At 41.3% G+C, this 20,578-nt stretch overlaps 1 protein-coding gene across 2 annotated transcripts in view; it reads left to right on the top strand.

Moving 5' to 3' along the window:
- The window catches only part of itga8 (integrin, alpha 8), a 57,507-nt gene extending 39,081 nt beyond the window's left edge, over positions 1–18,426 (top strand). For both annotated transcript variants that reach the window (XM_034289075.1, XM_029115909.2), the window contains 10 exons: positions 1,759–1,851; positions 4,129–4,208; positions 4,560–4,640; positions 6,332–6,437; positions 9,032–9,190; positions 14,682–14,795; positions 14,934–15,047; positions 16,609–16,710; positions 17,017–17,139; positions 17,335–18,426. In XM_034289075.1, coding sequence (XP_034144966.1) covers positions 1,759–1,851; positions 4,129–4,208; positions 4,560–4,640; positions 6,332–6,437; positions 9,032–9,190; positions 14,682–14,795; positions 14,934–15,047; positions 16,609–16,710; positions 17,017–17,139; positions 17,335–17,421 — 1,059 coding nt within the window. In that variant the 3' untranslated portion in view covers positions 17,422–18,426. The remainder of the gene's footprint in view (positions 1–1,758; positions 1,852–4,128; positions 4,209–4,559; positions 4,641–6,331; positions 6,438–9,031; positions 9,191–14,681; positions 14,796–14,933; positions 15,048–16,608; positions 16,711–17,016; positions 17,140–17,334) is intronic.
- The last annotated feature ends 2,152 nt before the right edge of the window (positions 18,427–20,578 follow it).

The following is a 20,578-nucleotide window of genomic DNA, read 5'->3' as shown; positions in this document are numbered from 1 at the left end:
TTCTCTAAGGGGGCAGGGCAGTTAACATGAATCTGCTTGTCAATCAGTATCACCCAATATAATGATGTCTGCCCGTCTATCAGCTCTGAGGTAAAGCAAAACCCACTGTGGACTAAATTACAGTTGTTATAAACTTTATCTGTTCAACATCTAGCTTGCAACATTTGTACTTTCATAGTCTGCTGAAAGACATGTCTGCTAGTCATCATGATCTTGTACATGAAGTTTGGTTGGTGGCTAAGCAAAGTCAAGCTTTAAAGAGAGTTAACTGTTTCAAGCTTTAAAAAAAGGCATTCATACTATTCTCCATTTGGCCACAATGAACGTTCTTTTTATACCATATTTGATTAGTTAAATCAGAGGTGATGCAATTAGTTAGCACCCAGTTCTCTTCAGCTCTTGAGGCAAAAACCTTTCTGCAAAAGCTACTCAACTGAGATATATACGTACCATGCATGATTCAAAAGATTAGAATATTTTAAATAGAACAATTTGATGCTAGTCAAATGCTTGCCATGCATATAATTATTACTGTATGTTGTAAAAAACTAAGAAACAATGTCAGAAAAAGGACATCCTTTTGTGGTCTATACCTCAGAGTATAGCTGCATCATAGCAGACAGATGTTCAAATCAAGTTTTCTGCATGCTAACAGTGCCTGGGGCTCCTGCAGAGACAGGGCCAGAATTGTCTCAAAGCTCCCTGTGGGATTGTTGAATTTCAGACAGGGCTACCTTGTCTCATGGCCTTAACATCTCCTGCGGTAAATCGGGTGCTTCAGGGCTCAGAGGTGGTTGTTGGTCAGGGAATGGGTTCCTTCCAGTATGTATATCATGAAGAACACTTCCTGGTGTTGCCCCCAGTTTGATTAGAAGCACAATGGCTTAGTGAGATGGGTTCGGTGGATGCATTTCCCCAACTTCAAGTCTCCGGACTTGATGTAGGGTTGATGTGAAGACAGAAGGCCTTTAATCACCAATTGGACATCATGAAGCTGAAAGGGGACACAAAATAGGGTCAAAAAAAAGAATTATATAAACATACTTGGCAAAGAATATAACATTAAATGGTGCTGGGATACTGTATGTCATACATAAGATGTTTCTTATGTTTAAAAATAAACAGGAAACCTATAAAACAGACAGGAATGTATGTATGAATTAGATGGAGAACAGTTGTGTTCTGTATTTATTTTTATTTAGATGCAATAAACTACTTTTGATTAATTACTTTCAAAGCATGTACATTGAAGTTTTAGCAGCATAAAGTTTATTTGAAAAAGATACTTTATCACATCGTAATTGTTTTTGTGGACATTGCCTCTTTAACAATGTTTTGGAAGTATAATCCCATGTATAAAATGTCTTGGCCCCCAGTAAATAATGTTTTTCAAAATGGCTCCCTTAAGAAAGGAAGAGTAAAATAGACTGAGGGCAGCAGGACAGTCTTTCCTGACATGACTCCTTGACGTGATTTACATGCCACATTAGTGAGCACGGAAAGGCCCGGGAGGGAGGGTGGTAATGAGTGGGGAATGGGGCCCTAAGATGGATGAGGTTGTTACTGTCAGAACATTAATCACTTCCTCCTCTCTCCTTCTCCCTCCACATTACCTCCTCTCTCCCCTGCATCACCTCCTCTCTCCCCCGCCCCATCACAATTCCCTCCCTTTCCAACCAACCCATTCCCCACCATCATCCATTCTCTTCCCTTTCCCTCATTCACTTCCACCTTCCTCTGGTCTGGTTTCCTCTCCAGTCTCTGTCCAGGTTGAACTGTGAATACAGGATGGTGAATGACTCCAGGCTGGTGGTTTGTGACCTAGGGAACCCCATGGTTGCTGGAACTGAAGTAAGTCCTACGCAAACACACAAACACAGAAAACCAAAAACATACACACACGTTCAACCACACTGACCTCCACCTCAGCTTGAAAACACTCACTTCCTGTCCAAACAGGAAGCTGTCGATCTGATACAGTGGCACTGATTGATAGTTAGCACAGTGATTGATCATCCAGATCATGCTTCACTGACTCCCACACAGTGAATCTGTCTATGTGGGTATTTCAGTGTGTTAAACCGTTCGCCCCTTGCTTGACACAGGCAGGAAGCATAGGCTTTGTTAAGCTAAGAGTGGTCCCTTCTGACAAGTAACTCTACCCTGTGTTTGCGTAACTGCTCTCTCTCTCACTCTCTCTCTCTCTCTCTCTCTCTCTGCCCTGTCATTCTCTCTGTCTATATCTCATCCACTCTAACTCTCATTCTCCCTTCTCTGTCATTCTGTCTTTGTATGGAAGCAACACACAGCATTCTGATAGATCAATAACGTGATCAGATTTCACTTGTGGGTGTGGCCTTATAGGGTTTCTAGGGGTTGAGGAGTGTGTGTGTGTGTGCGCGTGTGTGTCAGCCCTCCTTCAGACCAGATGTTTCCCCTGCATATGTACCCTTGCCCCTTTAGACCTATAGTTATTTATGAGCTTTTACAGAACACATACACACTCACTCTAATCATACAGACTGTGATATAGCTAGTAGACCATTTCAAGTTCCTCTTATTGAAACCTGTAAGGCAGACTGAAAGAAATACATTATTCTAGTTAGCATTGTTGTAAAATCAGACACGGTTTATTGGCAACGCCTGACCCTGGCAGCATGTATATTGTGAGGAGAAACAGTCTTTCTAACACCATATTGCTTTGTGCAATCAGAGTACTCACCAGCCAGAAAAACAAAATGATACCTGGCAATATGATTGGTCGGCTACATCTATCCTTGCTATTATGTCAAGAACAGACAGAGCTGTGTTGATTGGTTGATCCACTCCATCCCCCCTGGGGGTCCTGTGTAGCTCAGTTGGTTGAGCATGGCATTTACAATGCTGGGGTGGCAGGATGAAAAAAAATATATGAATCTAGATTGGAGCTTATAGGGTTGATGGGGCTTCTGAGAAGCCAAAAGAACTAAATGTTTTCCAGATTTGAGAGAAACAGATTTGGGTATTTCTCTGTCTCTCTTAATTTCACTTGCATTCGGCCTGCAGACTTTTGTGATTGAGATCCAGTTGGTCTTTACTGGACTCTGTTGATCTAAACTGTTTCCCTCTATGATGTGAAATGATCCATTCTCTTAGACGCTGGAGTCCTAATGAGTTTCCACCCGTAGGCCTCTTCCAAGTTGTAGTAGATGTTTAGGAGTTTCCGGCATGCACTAATGTCTGACCTGTTGTTCATTAGAACATTATTGCGCTCACACACACACACACACACACACACACACACACAAAGCCATTATCATGCCCATGGTAATTGGCTTAGCCCTTCACATGGAGAGAGTTAAGCAAGTGTAGAGTGTAGGTTTAACTGGGCACTAAAGACTAGAACTGTGAAAAGCCAAGGAGACCTGAAGGCTATCCTACACAGCTAACTTGTAGGATATTCAAGCTTTTATGAAGTTTGCCAGATACCACAGGTATTGCTTGTCCATCTGTTGCTAACTCTAGCAGTTTGTCAATACTAAATGTGAAATTTTGCACATAATTTATTTTTGGTTTTAAAAAATGGTCTCAAATGAAGGAGATGGTGACTCCACCTTGGTGTGTGGGAGGGACTGATTGAATTGGTCTTCAGCCGAGTCATTTCATTCAGGGTCTATTGAGTTAGCCGAGTCCTGCTAATTATGTGAGAGGGTTTGTTCTGAACCAGAGGACACTGTGCCATAGATATATACCAGGCAGAAAGTAGGTTGGCCAAAGTTACGTTGATAACTCCTCAACCCTGATTCGTCAGCCCAGAGATTCTCCATCACACACACACACCCATACATGCACTTATACACATGCACACACATGCACACAGACACACACACACACACACACACACTACAATGCAGACACATAACCCAAACCCAAATACACACCACACACACAGAATCCACACACACATACAGAATACGGATACATAACCCAGGTACACACACCATGACCATGTCCTGCTTAGTGTCAACAAAGGGAGCCTACACAGTGAGTTAGAAGGCTGCTTGGTTTAACTGAACACTTACAGATGTCTTTCCTCTGTCTGTCACTGTCCCTCTCTTTCACTCTTGGTCTCACTGTCTTTCCCTCCAGGTGTCTGTAGGCTTACGGTTTGCTGTTCAGAGGTTGGATGATGCTGGGCCACTTATCAACTTTGACCTACAAATCCACAGGTGACTCACACATAAAAAACCTTTGTCCAGATCTAGAACCTATGTTTTCTAAAAGAGGGAACAAGGCAAGAAACATATTAGGAATGCTCTTTCACCAGTGTAAACCTGATGGCCGATCGCTGTTATATACCGTGGATATAACCTGCTTAACCTAGACAGTCTCTGCGGAGTGTCCTTCATTATTACACAACTTGGGTTCAGTCCTTACATTGTATGTGCATAGGGCACTCTCGGGTCACAGGGCTTGATATTTTCCCTTGTAAATATGTTAAGAACATCTACAAAGAAACATGTCAACTGGCCCTGGTGAAGAATCTACACTGACTGACTCATGTGTCTCTTATCTTACAGTTCAAACAAAGACAATTCCAAGAGCAATCCGATCAGTCTGTCTCTCTCTATATCGGCCAGAGCTCAGCTTGATCTGAGGGGGTGAGTGACATCTCTGTTCAGTTTGATCTGAGGGGGTTAGTGACACATCTCTGTTCAGGATAATCTGAGGGGGTGAGTGACATCTTTGTTCAGTTTGATCTAAGGGGGTTAGTGACACATCTTTGTTCAGTTTGATGTGAGGGGGTTAGTGACACATCTCTGTTCAGTTTGATGTGAGGGGGTTAGTGACACATCTCTGTTCAGTTTGATCTGAGGGGGTTTGTGACACATCTCTGTTCAGTTTGATCTGAGGGGGTTTGTGACACATCTCTGTTCAGTTTGATCTAAGGGGGTTAGTGACACATCTCTGTTCAATTTGTTCTGAGGAGGAGAGTGACATCTTTGTTCAGTTTGATCTAAGGGGGTTAGTGACACATCTTTGTTCAGTTTGATCTGAGGTGGTGAGTGACACATCTCTGTTCAGTTTGATCTGAGGGGGTTAGTGACACATCTCTGTTCAGTTTGATCTAAGGGGGTTAGTGACACGTCTCTGTTCAGTTTGATCTGAGGTGGTTAGTGACACATCTCTGTTCAGTTTGATCTGAGGGGGTTAGTGACACATCTCTGTTCAGTTTGATCTAAGGGGGTTAGTGACACATCTCTGTTCAGTTTGATCTGAGGGGGTTAGTGACACATCTCTGTTCAGTTTGATCTAAGGGGGTTAGTGACACGTCTCTGTTCAGTTTGATCTAAGGGGGTTAGTGACACGTCTCTGTTCAGTTTGATCTGAGGTGGTTAGTGACACATCTCTGTTCAGTTCTACCTGTTCTCTAATTCTCAAATGTGTGTTTGTTGTCTCAGTGTTTTATGTGAGACAGATTCATAAATATGTCTCCTTATTACTGTCTAACTGTGGACATGTCTTTGGATGTTTCTATTAATAGTTCTCTCCTAATCATGCACATATGAGCTTTTGCTGCCCCTAAAGCATTTTGTCCACATAAGCGTGCTACTCTGATCAGAATACATGGGAGTGAATGAGAGAGAATAGACCGTGTCATCTTCTCAGAGTGTGTCAAATTAAAGAGCGAATCCATTTACTTTTCATGTACGTGGAGCATTGATGCTAACCTTAACTGATACATTTTCAAAAATTTTAAAAAAATGTAAAAAGTTTACAGTTATATTTAGGGTCAGAGTGGCTTTTGCTTAGAGATTTTCAGTATATTTCATCTGCTGGACCAATGATCAGGTTCAAGTGTGATCAAACAGAACGTGAACGTGAGTTTGGGAAAGGCGGTTTTGAGGTACCAAAATAGTCTTAAGATGTACCTCGTAGCAATGCATCAATGGAGCAATACTTTATACATTTATATTACACACACACACACACACACACGCACTAACACAAACACACACTTTAAAGCCTGTACCCCGGAGTGACTTGGCAGTGTCTGAAACGGTTGTACACACAAACAGACAGGGATGATGGGGGCTGTGGGGTCGGGGGGCTGTGGGGTCGGGGGGATGTGGGGTCGGGGGGCTGTGGGTTCGGGGGGCTGTGGGGTCGGGGGGGCTGTGGGGTCGGGGGGCTGTGGGGTCGGGGGGCTGGAGGTTAAGGTTTAGCCCACGTGGGGTAAGTTGCGTTTGGCTGCAGTCACCGTGGCTTGGTGTTGACCCTCTTCATTTCTCTCTCACACACTTTCTCTCCCTCTCTCTCTCCCTCTCTCTCCCTACCTCTCTCTCTCCAGGGTGTCTCATCCCTCTCAGGTGGTTCTACCGTTTCCTCGCTGGGAGCCCAAAGAAAAGCCGCTCAAAGAGGATGATGTAGGACCCCAGGTTACACACATTTACGAGGTACACACACTCACACATAGTACAAGCAGGAACCCTGTAAAACATTGGGTTCTGGTTGATCAAAGGCAGTCTGCTCAGTGGTAATGGTAATTACTGTCATAGAGAGAGTGTGTGATTTATGCATGTGTGTGCCTTTGAGTTTGTGCAGGCAAGGCGTGTGTTATGCCCTATGCACCTTTACTGATACATAACCCAAATGCCTATGCCCCTTAATTATTGATTCATTTCAGAATCAGACATTTCTATTTACTTCATACACATACCTGGGGGACGTGGTTAAGGCATTGTTACTTCAGCTCTGTGAAACCAAAACTAAGCTCTGACGCTGTTAACCTTTCCTCTTCATACTTTATAGTTGAGATATAGATATTTAAAGGCTAAGAGTTGCATACTGGAACATGGCATCAGTAAACATGTTGTCCCACTCTTTTCCTGTTGTATATTATTGATTGTGTTAAGTTTCTCATGCCCATAATCTCTCAGGGGTTTGCAGCCTTGGTGTTTATGTGCTGCAAAAAGTTTGTGATGTTGAAAGGGATTCTGGAAATTGTGTGCTACATGTTTAATGTGTAGGTATGTACATGATGTCATTACTGTTTACCGTCTTTTGTTGTGTGTATTGAATTATTTGGTTTTCCTTGAAATCCGTTTGGTACTGCTTGGCAGTGCAATTTGGTAGTTGGTTCAGCTCATGTAATTGTCAGTGTGTGTAAGAATTTGGGAAAATTGCAGAGCACAGTTGTATGTTACAAAGAAGCACTTTTAAAACTGATTGATGCAAATTAGTAAGTCTGTTGTCAGTTTTTGCTTGTGTGGTATTTCATTGATAATTTGCCCAAGGTGGGAGGTTTGTGAAAGATGTGGTTATTTTAATGTCACAAGGAATGTTGGTCATTTTTATGGTCTTAAACTGGAAGGCAATGATGCTGTGGTAATAGAAGGTTTTATAATATAGCATTACATGGTAATAAAAGGAATATGACAGTATGCAAATAATGGACAGAGAAATTAAGCAGTCTTTATTTAATATGAACAGCTGATTTTCCAGCTTAACACATTTGTTAGCAATGTAGTCTGTGTTATTAATTTGGTGATCACGGAAATCATGATTGATTTTATTCATTTTGTCCAAATGTTTATTTCTGCTTGAATATCTACAGAATGCAATGTTTAATTGTTTTTCAAACCAAGCAAATGGTGGCAGTACTTGACTCTATTGAGGTCTATTTGTTTGGAATGATTTGCTGAATTTAATAGCATAATATCACTGCATAGTATCAAACTAAGTCAGTAACAAAATCATTATAAAATCAGTAACAAAAAACATCACTGCATTCGACTGTAAATTATAATTCTCCATAGTAGCCTAGTAACCATTTAATTTCAATGCTTTAAGATCTTCTTGAGTTATACAGAGTTGTTTAGAAGTACACTACAATGTTGTGAGCAAACCTAGATGAAAACCTAATCTCAATCGACCGACCTAGATTCAAGATTTTAAGTTTTGTAAACAAGACAATTAAGCTAACCATTGGCAAGTCAATTTTCCATATAAAAACAGGCAAGCACAAGTGTGAATGTTTTTATACATCATACTTTGGAAATGCCAGTCATCAAATCTAAGACAGATAATTCACCCAGGTTTTGTTGCAATGTGCTACATTACTGAGCCAAATTACAGCATAGTATAACAAAAACAAGTGCTGTTCAGTTCTAATGATAATTCTCCATAGCAGCCTAGAAATTATTTAATCTTAATCAGACTCTTGGGGATACACATTTACATATTCTTGAGTTACACAGAGTTGTTTATAGGTTAACTACAGTGTTGTTTTGAATTATGTAGGCACAAGCATAGCCTCAAAATTACAAACTTTAGGTACAGAGATAGCTGCTCTGACCATTGAGCTTATTCTGAAGGGCAAATTCTCTACGTATAATTTTGCGACCAATTTTCTTAATTTTTTTAGATGTCTGCATGTGACAATCAACATAGTTTTGAAAATTCCAGTTTCGATAGTAACAGTTTTCATCATTCATCCAAGTTTTGTCAAAAAATGCTTAGTAGCCACAGAGAAATCGCCTGTGAAACCCATGAACCAACAGACTGAACCCGGTACATTTCCAGTGGTGTCTGTGGGTGACAAATAGCTGTAGAACCTCAAGGGTTTTAGTTAGCACTGGGATTGAATGTGCAGTCCTCTGAGCTAGGGCAGGCCTACCCCATCCAAGATGCTTTAGAAAATTGCTAGCCTAAATCACTGTAAAAGTGCTTGCCAACTCACATTTCAAGTGACCCATCTGCTGTAGCTGCAGTAAAGGGGGACCTCTGCTGGATGTCTGTTGGGTTTGGGTCCTGCGGTCAGCAGCTGGTTGTTGTTAGGGAGGCCAGAGTTTCTGTGAGAATTCCTGCCTGGAGGACTGGTACCAGGTCCTGTTTGGGTGACTCACCATCCTCAGAGTTCCTGAGTGTTTGTGTGTGGAAAAACATCTCAGCTTATAACCTCCCTCCCTCTTTTTCTTTCTCTCTGTCACTCTCCCCTTCATTCTTTCTCTGTCCCTCTCTACCTTACCTCTGTCTTTCTTTGTCTCAGCTTCATAACTCAGGTCCCAGTAGTATCCGGGAAGCAGAGCTCCAGGTGGGCTGGCCCTCTCGTTTCCATGATGAGCACCTGCTCTATGCAATGGAGGTTGTAACGGATGGACCAATCAGCTGCCGGACCAACACCAGCCTCAACCCCCTGGGTCTACAGGTAACAAAACAATATCTTCTGCTGAGGCAGTCCTGATATGGACCATACTCAGAAACTACCCATCCAGCTGTTCTTATTGATCTGTATTGGTCTCCTGCTGAGGCTGGTCTATTACAGCATACAGCATACTCAGGAACCCATTCACTTGAAACTCCAAACTTTTGACTGCTACTGTATATGATATTTGTAAACCTTGTGTAAATAATGTTTACCACTAGCAGCAGCATTCCACATATGTATATAAATAAAAAGTCTGCTTTTTTCCGCAAGAGACTGTGAGGTCACAAACATGTCAAATTACATATACAGTGGGGAGAACAAGTATTTGATACACTGCCGATTTGGCAGGTTTTCCTACTTACAAAGCATTTAGAGGTCTGTAATTGTTATCATAGGTACACTTCAACTGTGAGTGACGGAATCTAAAACAAAAATCCAGAAAATCACATTGTATGATTTTTAAGTAATTAATTTGCATTTTATTGCATGACTTAAGTATTTGATCACCTACCAACCAGTAAGAATTTTGTCTCTCAGACTTGTTAGTTTTTCTTTAAGATGCCCTCCTGTTCTCCACTCATTACCTGTATTAACTGCACCTGTTTGAACTTGTTACCTGTATAAAAGACACCTGTCCACACACTCAATCAAACATACTCCAACCTCTCCACAATGGCCAAGACCAGAGGGATATAAGGGATAAAATTGTAGACCTGCACAAGGCTGGGATGGGCTACAGGACAATAGGCAAGCAGCTTGGTGAGAAGGCAACAACTGTTGGCGAAATTATTAGAAAATGGAAGAAGTTCAAGATGACGGTCAATCTCCCTCGGTCTGGGGCTCCATGCAAGATCTCAAATCGTGGGGCATCAATGAGGAAGGTGAGGGATCCGCCCAGAACTACACCGCAGGACCTGGTCAATGACCTGAAGAGAGCTGGGACCACAGTCTCAAAGAAAATCATTAATAACACACTACGTCGTCATGGATTAAAATCCTGCAGCGCACGCAAGGTCCCCCTGCTCAACCCAGCGCATGTCCAGGCCTGTCTGAAGTTTGTGAATGACCATCTGGATGGTCCAGAGGAGGAATGGGAGAAGATCATGTGGTCTGATGAGACAAAAATAGAGCTTTTTGGTCTAAACTCCACTCGCCATGTTTGGAGGAAGAAGAAGGATGAGTACAACCCCAAGAATACCATCTCAACCGTGAAGCATGGAGGTGGAAACATCATTCTTTGGGGATGCTTTTCTGCAAAGGGGACAGGGCGACTGTACCGTATTGAGGGGAGGATGGATGGGGCCATGTATCGCGAGATCTTGGCCAACAACCTCCTTCCCTCAGTAAGAGCATTGAAGATGGGTCGTGGCTGGGTCTTCCAGCATGACAATGACCCAAAACACACGGCCAGGGCAACTAAGGAGTGGCTCCGTAAGAAGCATCTCAAGGTCCTTGAGTGGCCTTGCCAGTCTCCAGAACTGAACACAATAGAAAATCTTTGGAGGGAGCTGAAAGTCTGTAGTGCCCAGCAACAGCCCCGAAACCTGAAGGATCTGGAGAAGGTCTGTATGGAGGAGTGGGCCAGAATCCCTGCTGCAGTGTGTGCAAACCTGGTCAAGAACTACAGGAAATGTAGGATCTCTGTAATTGCAAACAAAGGTTTCTGTACCAAATATTAAGTTCTGCCTTTCTGATGTATCAAATACTTATGTCATGCAATAAAATGCAAATTAATTACTTAAAAATCATACAATGTGATTATCTGGATTTTTGTTTTAGATTCTAGTACTCACAGTTGAAGAGTACCTATGATAAAAAGTACAGACTTCTACATGCTTTTTAAGTAGGAAAACCTGCAAAATCTGCAGTGTATCAAATACTTGTTCTCCCCACTGTATTTGAAAACATATACATCCTCAGTCAATGGCAAAACCCCAATGACATTAGTGACACAGGCATAGTAGCAGTTCCTTAAGTTCCTCTACCTGTGTGTTAGCAGTGCCTTACTTGTGTTCCCTTTGAAGGGGATATCCCTCATTTGCTTTCACCCTGTGGAAGTTACAGCTCATTTAAACTAAATCGTGCGTGTTTTATTTTCACTTTTGGTCAAAATGTTTACAATAGCTGAAAAAAGTTAGTTTTAAAAAAAGTTGAACTGTGTGTAGAATTTTAGAAACCAGGAAATGCCAGGAAACCAGAAAGGTTGTGCTCTGGAGGACATCTTGACATTGACTTTCCTGATCCACTGGGAGTTCCTGCAATGAAGCAGGTCCTTAATTATGAACTGGGTAATACGAAATGGAGAAGATCAAGTGGAGTAGCACGCTGTGTTATTACAACCCGTGTTCTTATCCTGTGTTATTGTAACATGGGTGCTTATCCTGGTTGGGACTCCCACCCAAGGGCATTAGAATTTCTCTCAGCACTGCTTGGATTGGTGGTTCTGTAAGAGAGGCTTTGTGTCAGCACTTTCAAGCGACTTCTTGTAGTGGTTTGAACACCTGCAAGCTTATTTTTATCTTTAGGTGTTTGTTCCGGTTTACTTTCTAGTTGACCAAGGAGTGTGCTATGGGAGAAGAATGGCTTGGCAGGATGTGCCTCGGATGACACCTGATCTTCATCTCTTAGCCCCCTGGGAGTTGCTGAGATTAGACAAGACATAATCATGAATTGGATACTATAAACTTAGGTGAAATGGAGTACAGTTTATATCAAGCTAAATCATATTTTAAGAAATTAGCATTTTGTAATTACCCTGGCTCTCCATCTGCAACTCGAACGTCACATTGGTGCCCCATTTGTCATGTTGGTCTTTTAGTTTTGCTGCTTGATTTCTACAGAGAAATATGTTGTGTAATGTAGCCTATGATTGGTCAAAATCAGGACCTCACATTTCTATTGAGTGAGTTTAAAGCCTAAGTAATTTTTATTAATAATATAATGTTAGGATTACCTTTGTTCTTGGTCTCCAGGTCGACCACTTGGCCCACCAGGACTTTAATAGTATAAACATAAATGTATCAATCCAAACAGAATGGAAGTTAAATAAGCACTTCTTAATTTTTATTTCTGTCTATGTCTTCATACACACATGTCAACAAGAATGTAAGAATCAGCACGTGGCGAATGTAAAGATAACACCAGCAGGAATTATCAGGCAGCATCTTAATCTGCAATCCAACCAGGACAACTTTGGACAGGGACAGCAAAGTAATTCAGGCCAGATAGTCCTGAGGTGTTGTCCAAGCGCCCTTTTTCTCAAAAGTTTACAGTTTTTTGTAACTATTGGCTATTTTTGCAAAACTCTACACACAATCAAGAAAACCTTTCACCCAATTATCAAAACATTGTAGTTCTCTTGCAAAAGCGAACACAGCTAGATTAACTCTTCACACCTTCGTAAAAATTGTGTTTTCGTATCAAACAGTAAACACAAGCCATCATCTACTAAGCACACAATGTGCCAACTACACACTGATGGTATGAATACAAAACACATCTGGCTTTTGCTTTCTCTGTGTACAGATATCAATTTGAGGTCATACTTTTGTCATAGTGTCATGTAAACATACAAGGATCCAAACTTCAAGTATTGGTGTTTATTCACACTAATCAAAACCAAGACAAAGTCAGAACACAAAATAGTAATTTCACAAAAAAATTATGAGGATGACGGTCATACACTTTCCAGCACCAGGCAGAGAAGAACTCCTTGATGGGATTTAGGAATGGAGAGTATGGAGGGAGGTTGAGTGCCATGAAGAATGGGTGGTCTGTAAACCAGTTGCAGACCAAAGCAGCCCTATGGAAACTAACATTGTCCCATATGATGACATATCGGGTATGCTCTGGTCTCTGAACAGTGAGCATGTCATGTAAGGTGTCCAGGAATGCAATAATGTAGTGTTGTATGGGCCTATGGTTGCATGATGGTGAACAACACCATTTAGGCTTATAGCTGCACACATGGTTATGTTACCACCACGTTGTCCTGGGACATTGATGATGGCACGGTGTCCAATAATGTTCCTGCCACGTCTCCTGGTTTTACTGAGGTTAAAACCGGCCTCATCTACAAAAAGTAGCTAATGTCCCATGGCATCTGCTTCTAGTTCCATCACTCTCTGGACAAGACAAAACAAATGCAGCACATCAGGCCCATGCACAGCACTACAGTATGCACTTCCAAATTCAGAACCAATGACACTATAGCTTACCTGCACATAGTCATATCGCAGTTGCTTTACACTTTCTGTGTTTCTCTCGAAAGGAACTCTGTAAATTTGCTTCATTCTCATTCTGTGGCGCGCAAGTACACGACTTAGTGCAGAAATGCTTACACTGTGTATATTTTGAAAGATGGTGTCATTATCAATTATGCGCTGCTGTATTTTGCGCAGTCTTATTGCATTATTGGCAATCACCATGTTCACTATATGGGTCTCTTGCTCTGGAGTGAACATTCTTCCTCTGCCCCCAACATCTGGATGTCTAGCAATTCTGTAAAGTAACAATTTCAGTATTTTTGCATGTATGGTACTGTTGTGTTTCTCATTAGAGTATGGCAGTGCTACAAAGTACTTACCGATTCTCATTTGGAAATGTCCTAATGATGCTTGCCACAGTGTAGCGGCTCAGATTAGGCTGAACCCGTTGGCCAGCGTCCCTCAGGGTCATCCCATGGTTGATGACATGGTCCACTATTGTAGCTCTGATGTCATCAGTTATTCTAGTTCTTACTCTTCTTACCCTTCCTCTTTCCCCTCCTCGTCCTCTTCTTGCTCCTCCTTGTCCTCTTCCTCTAACTTCCTCTAACCCTCTCGCTTCTTCAACTCCACGTCCTCTTCCTCCAACTTCTTCACCTCCACGTCCTCACCCTCGGCCTCCTCTGATTCTCACTCTTCTCACTCTTACTGCTCCTTCCATTGTACTCCACACAGACAGCTTACCTGTGGCTTATTTATAGTGCTTAGGCAGACTGCAAAGTGAACTAATTATCTAAAACAGTTTTCACATGTGAAAGTGTGCCAGACAGTTGGCAGAATGGTGTTAATGATGGCCATACATGTGTATAATTTTGCTAGGAGTGTGTTGGAAATTTGGTGATTGAGTGTAAGCAGTGAGTTGTGTTTAAAGTTCTGCAAAGAGAGTGTTGTGCAGTGAATTGTGCCTACAGTTTTGCAAAGTGTGTGTTACAAAATTGCAATCTGAGTGCAAAGCAGTGTTTGTGCTTTTAGTTTTGCAAACTCAGTGAGTGGTTTTGCTATTCGTATTAATAGTTTTAGAAATTGTGCTACAAGAATCATGATTAGCGCTTAAGCATTCAGAAAAAACTGTAAAAGGTGGTGTAGAAAACGGATGGAAACGTTGCTGATTGGTATGTAATCTCTAATGTGCATATACTGAATACACAGCTCTGGTGTTGTGTGTTAGGATGGTCAACCGACCTGTGAGCGGGACGTCATTAGTGAATACATCTTCTGTCTCCCAGACCTCCTCTGCCCAGGACACCCCGGAGTTGTTAGGCTTTCTGAGGAACAGCAGCTCTCCTCGCCGTTACAGACGAGCCACCGGCACTGTGCAGGCCTATAGCAGCAAGACCTTGGTGATTCAAATATTTACTCTTGATTTTCAAACGATTTACATTCCACTGTACGTTTGTCTGGCGTTAATATACGGCAGCGTTCCTGGGATGTAAATATATAAATAATATATAAACACATTTGTCTCTGTCTCTCTGTAGAACTGCAGTAACATTATTTGTCTGAGGGTGCTCTGTGTCATCGGCCGGTTGGACCGTGGTCAGAGCGCTGTAGTCAAGATTCGCTCCCGACTTTGGGCTCACACCTTCCTCCAGGCAAGTACATACCCAAAGACTTATGTAGTAAGACTTATGTAGTAAGACATGTGGTGAGTAACTGTTATTGTGTGAGACTTTATACAACAACCCCGTTTTCCATGTGTAAAATGGAAATAAAAACGGAATGCAAAGATGTGCATATCAGTTAAACCCCATGTTCAATAGAGAAAAGTACAAGGACAACATATCAAATGTTGAAACATACAGCTCCGGAAAAAATTAAGAGACCACTGCACCTTTTTCTTTCCTTTCCAAAACAGTTGAAAAGGAAGGATTTGAGCGAGGAACAGAACGGTTAAAATGAAGAGACCACTGCAAATTGAACACTTCTGTTCCTCACTCATAACTTTCCTTTTCAACTGTTTTGGAAAGGAAAGAAAAAGGTGCAGTGGTCTCTTAATTTTTTCCGGAGCTCTATATGCCCACTTTGAATTTGATGCCAGCAACAGATTTGAAAAAAGACTGGAAAAGTAGTTGTGTAACACAAAAAGATTACCTGGTGGAACATCTCACAACTAATTAGGTCAATTGGCAACAGGTCAGTAACATGATTGGGTATAAAAAGAGCATCCCAGAGAGCATGTGTCTTTCAGAAGTAAAGATTGGGGTGTTCGGGGTTCTTGTAATCTATGGTACATAATATCATTAAAAGATTCAGAGAATCCAGAGACATCACTGTACACAAGGGACAAGGCCGAAAACCAATACTGGATAGCCGTGATCTTCGGGCCCACAGGCGGCACTGCATTAAAAACAGACATGGTAGGGGACTCTGTAGTGGAAATCACTGTATGGGCTCAGGAACACTTCTGAAAACCATTGTGTGTGAACACAGTTTGTCACTACATCCACAAATGCATGTTAAAACTCTACCATGCAAAGAAGAAAACAGATATAAACAAGATCCAGAAACATTGCTGCATTGTCTAGGTTCGAGCTCATTTTTTATAAATATTGTCTATCAAAAGTTAAGTAAATGGTTATTTTACCCTCATATAAAACATATGCTTTCACCAAATTGATAGGAGTTACTTAATTGGGTTTCTGAGGAGGATTAACCCTTCATGAAAGAAAGCAATGCAAACCTTAACAGGGTTCATTTTGGTCTGTATCAAATAAATAGGCCATTGTGAAATGGATTTACAAAGGATTTAAATAGACACGTAGAGGGTAATCTGATTCACTTATTGATCAACAACTTTGACATCCCACGACATGTCTTTATATTCCTTAGCATGATTGTCTCAGTTCTGCCCTAGTGTGGGTGGGTAGATGGATGCTGGACAAGGGCTGCATTATCTCTATGTGATTCATTCTGTTAGATCCTACTGCTGCGGACCTGCTGTGGAGTTGTTGCTAGAAATTCAGCAAGTGGAAATGTACAATTAGAAAAAATCCCTTAGCCACACAATGCCAGAATCTACTTTGTGGTATGGAGACAAACCTGTATCGTGGCAAAGTAGGCCAACAGAGGTTTTTACCTGAGTGTTCATTTGACCACTTCAAGGTCACAGTAGTTCCGTATGTATTACATGTTTTTATGATCTTTTTCTTGCAGAGACGTAACAACCCGTACCTCCTGAATTCCACGGTGTCCTTCAGAGTGATTGCCCTGCCCTACCGTCTCCAGCCCTCTTCTTTACCCCATCGCACTACTTCAGTAAGAGACCCCTGACACAGACCCAAACCCAATCCTCTAGCACTAGGCTTTGAAGAAAATGAGGCCCCCTGCGAGAAATATATTTTAGCCCCCATTTTTACAAAATGTTAAAGTTTACAATTTTACCTGCAAATTTCGAAGTTATTTTAAATATTTAAAAACACACCTAACAGTAACCCTAGGCAGTGTCTAATCACATCCAACCTCAGGCCAACACACCACTCCAGAAAGATTTAACACTAACCTTGAATTCCTACTAGCCTGTCACTAACTGTGTGTGTGTGTGTGTGTGTGTGTGTGTTGTAGATGGGTACATTGATTCTGTGGGGAACTCCTGATGTGGCGTTTGCTGTTCCTCTGTGGGTCATCATCCTTGCCATCCTACTGGGGTTGCTGGTTCTGGCCGTGCTAACACTGGCCATGTGGAAGGTACACACACACACACACACACCAATGTGTCTCAGTTGTGTATCCATGTCACTATAACACATGCAGCATTTACCCTGAATGCAGTCTTCATAAATGCTGAAACATTGCTAAAGCACTGAAGAACAAAACTCTTGCTATAGGACTTTAGTATTATTAGTATAACTAGTATAACTACTATAACCGTCTCTTACTTAGTGTGGGTTCTTTGACCGGGCGCGGCCCCCAGCGGATGACGTGTCGGATCGAGAGCAGCTGACCTCTGACCAATCAGCGGATGCCTAAGCACATGCTTCTGTTTCAAGGGGGCTGTTCAGGAGAAGTTACACCTCTTGAGTGACTTAAATCAATGAAACTGAATTGAGATCTGCAGGCAGACTGGTCGCAGACTTTAAGGCTTTCTACGTGCTTTTAAGCTGATCTGAAATCAGTGAGCAGACTGCAAAGTCACACACCAAATGCTTGAATTGCCATTACGACTGGTAGACAAACAGCATCCGAGAGACTGGGAACAACACACAGATCAAAGTACACACATAAACACCCTAGAGATGTTTATGAAGAATCATGACCATCATGGATGAGTAGAATGGACTCTAGTTTTAGCACTACTTGTAGTGAATACGTTTCTTTACACCACTGGCCTATGGGTTTTTGGTGATCTGTATGTTTAGATTCAGATGGAGTAATCCACCCTGTCTTAATTCAGATGGAGTTATCCACCCTGACTTTATTCAGATGGAGTAATCCACCCTAACTTTATTCAGATGGCATTATCCACCCTGACTTTATTCAGATGGAGTAATCCACCCTGCCTTAATTCAGATGGAGTTGTCCAACCCTGACTTAATTCAGATGGAGTTGTCCACCCTGCCTTAATTCAGATGGAGTAATCCACCCTGCCTTAATTCAGAGGGAGTAGTCCACCCTGCCTTATTTCAGAGGGAGTAGTCCACCCTGCCTTAATTCAGATGGAGTAGTCCACCCTGCCTTATTTCAGATGGAGTTGTCCACCCTGCCTTAATTCAGATGGAGTTGTCCACCCTGCCTTAATGCAGATGGATTAGTCCACCCTGCCTTAATTCAGATGGAGTAATCCATCCTGCCTTAATTCAGATGGAATTGTCCACCCTGCCTTAATGCAGATGGAATAGTCCATCCTGCCTTAATTCAGATGGAGTAATCCAACCTGATTTAATTAATCTGATGTCTCACTGTGTCTATTGATCAGGCTCACACAGAGACAGACACACACAGAGACAGACACACACAGACACCACACACACAGAGGCAGACAGACACCACACACACAGAGGCAGACACACACAGAGACAGACACACACAGACACCACACACACAGAGACAGACACACACAGACACCACACACAGAGACAGACACACACAGAGACAGACACACACAGACACCACACACACAGAGACAGACACACACAGACACCACACACAGAGACAGACACACACAGACACCACACACAGAGACAGACACACACAGAGACAGACACACACAGACACCACACACATTGAGGCAGACACACACAGAGACAGACACACACAGAGGCAGACACACACAGACACCACACACATTGAGACAGATACACACAGACTGTATATATCAATGGATGATGTATGTGCAATATTGGGACATTCTGTGTGATACTGAAGCGTGTTTACACTGGTATTATTTTATTAGAACTTGATGTTCAGATTTTGTATATTGTTTAATTAATACACTGTTGTGTATATGAGTGTTAGTTGATATATCAGTATATAAATGTTGGAGGAGAGAAGTGTGTAAAGGTGTGTCAACACTTAACCCTGTTTCAAAAGACAATGGGGGGACTGAACTAATGCAAAGGGAACTGTCTTAACATTGTAACATATTCATTATTCAATGCTAGAGATTAGGAAGTAAGGTTGGAGGTTTCAACTTCATTTAATTTCATTTCTATCCATTCACAGTATGTAAATATTAAAGATTATTTTGATTTTATACTGAAATATAATGATAGGACATTGAAATACAAATAAGCTTGTATTAAGATGTTTTTTGCTGTCTCCTATTACTTTGACCTGTTCTCTCTTGGAATGCTGGACATTAATCAGGACAAGCCATCTGACATCAAAGGACAGAAGAGAGCAGCCAGTTAGAATGAAAGAACTCAGCTCACCTGAACAATACCTCAGTAGCCCCCTCTAGAGGAGTACTCGCATTGTACTGGAGTTTTCAATGTTTCAAAAACCCAGACTGTATCCCACGTTCATTTTCAGGTTTGGGAGAAATTCAATTTTAATAAAACTCACAAAGGGAAATATATTATATATCTGTAGGTTAAATAAGTATCATCCTTATCAAAGATCAGTGTTATATGAATGCAAACTAATAGCCATCATTAGAAAAACAATATACAGTATTATAGTTTTTTACTACTCTATTATTTAAGGATATGGTATGACTTACTTTGGGATGATGTCTCTTTGGCAACTAGTGACTAGATTCAATCAGACTGAATGATTTCCAGCATTAATCAGCATTAGCTAATAGCAGATGTTTTGGCGTTGTTCTAGGTGTAATCACGGTATAAGCTAACATCACAAGGTTGCTGCTCTTCTCGGTCAAAAACAACTCACTCAATAGCACTTGTTAAAGTTCAAAACATTGTAAGAAAGTTTCAATTGTATCAATGTTCTAAATATAATTACTAAAATGTCAAACCGGTGGTGTTAGCTTAATATATGTTTTCACATTATTTTAGGGGCTATATGCCAGTTAGTCAAATGTTTTTGAACTTTTAATGCGGCAACATGGGATTTGTTAGATTATAGGCAGGTGTGGTTTGGGTTTTATCTAGTATTGTCTGTGATAAGTAACATTAGTAACAACAGAACATGCCACTTGTGATAGCCACCTCAGACACAGCCAAAAAAATCTATTTTATGGATACCAATCTGGATGACTTTAAAGCTAGGTAAAAAAACTTCCATGATGAGTAATATATTGTAAACATTGTCTTACAAATACACTATGTGAACATAACTTACATTAAAAAACAGCCCCTTTTAGAATTAATGAAGACATCAATACAACTCACTGCACATGAAATACTGTATATACACAAAAAGATGCTGTAATAAATTAGTGATAAATTAGTGTCTTTACAGAGGATAATAACACTGTATTGTATTGTATATACAATTAATTAACTACTACATTCCTCCATGTTATAGTAAACCTTTTTTTTTGTAAGTTAAATATATGCAATTTTCAGGCTGGTTTACCGGAATTATACAGTTTGACAGGGAACCGAGCGCAATATAACAGGAAACAGAATAGAGAACAGTATGACAGAAGGAACAGAGAACAGTATGACAGGGAACAGAGAACAGTATGACAGAGGGAACACAGAACAGTATGACAGAGGGGACA

This window comes from Esox lucius, chromosome 20 (assembly GCF_011004845.1).
Source record: "Esox lucius isolate fEsoLuc1 chromosome 20, fEsoLuc1.pri, whole genome shotgun sequence".
Classification (NCBI taxonomy): domain Eukaryota; kingdom Metazoa; phylum Chordata; class Actinopteri; order Esociformes; family Esocidae; genus Esox; species Esox lucius.
This window is presented reverse-complemented; position numbering and strand designations above follow the sequence as displayed.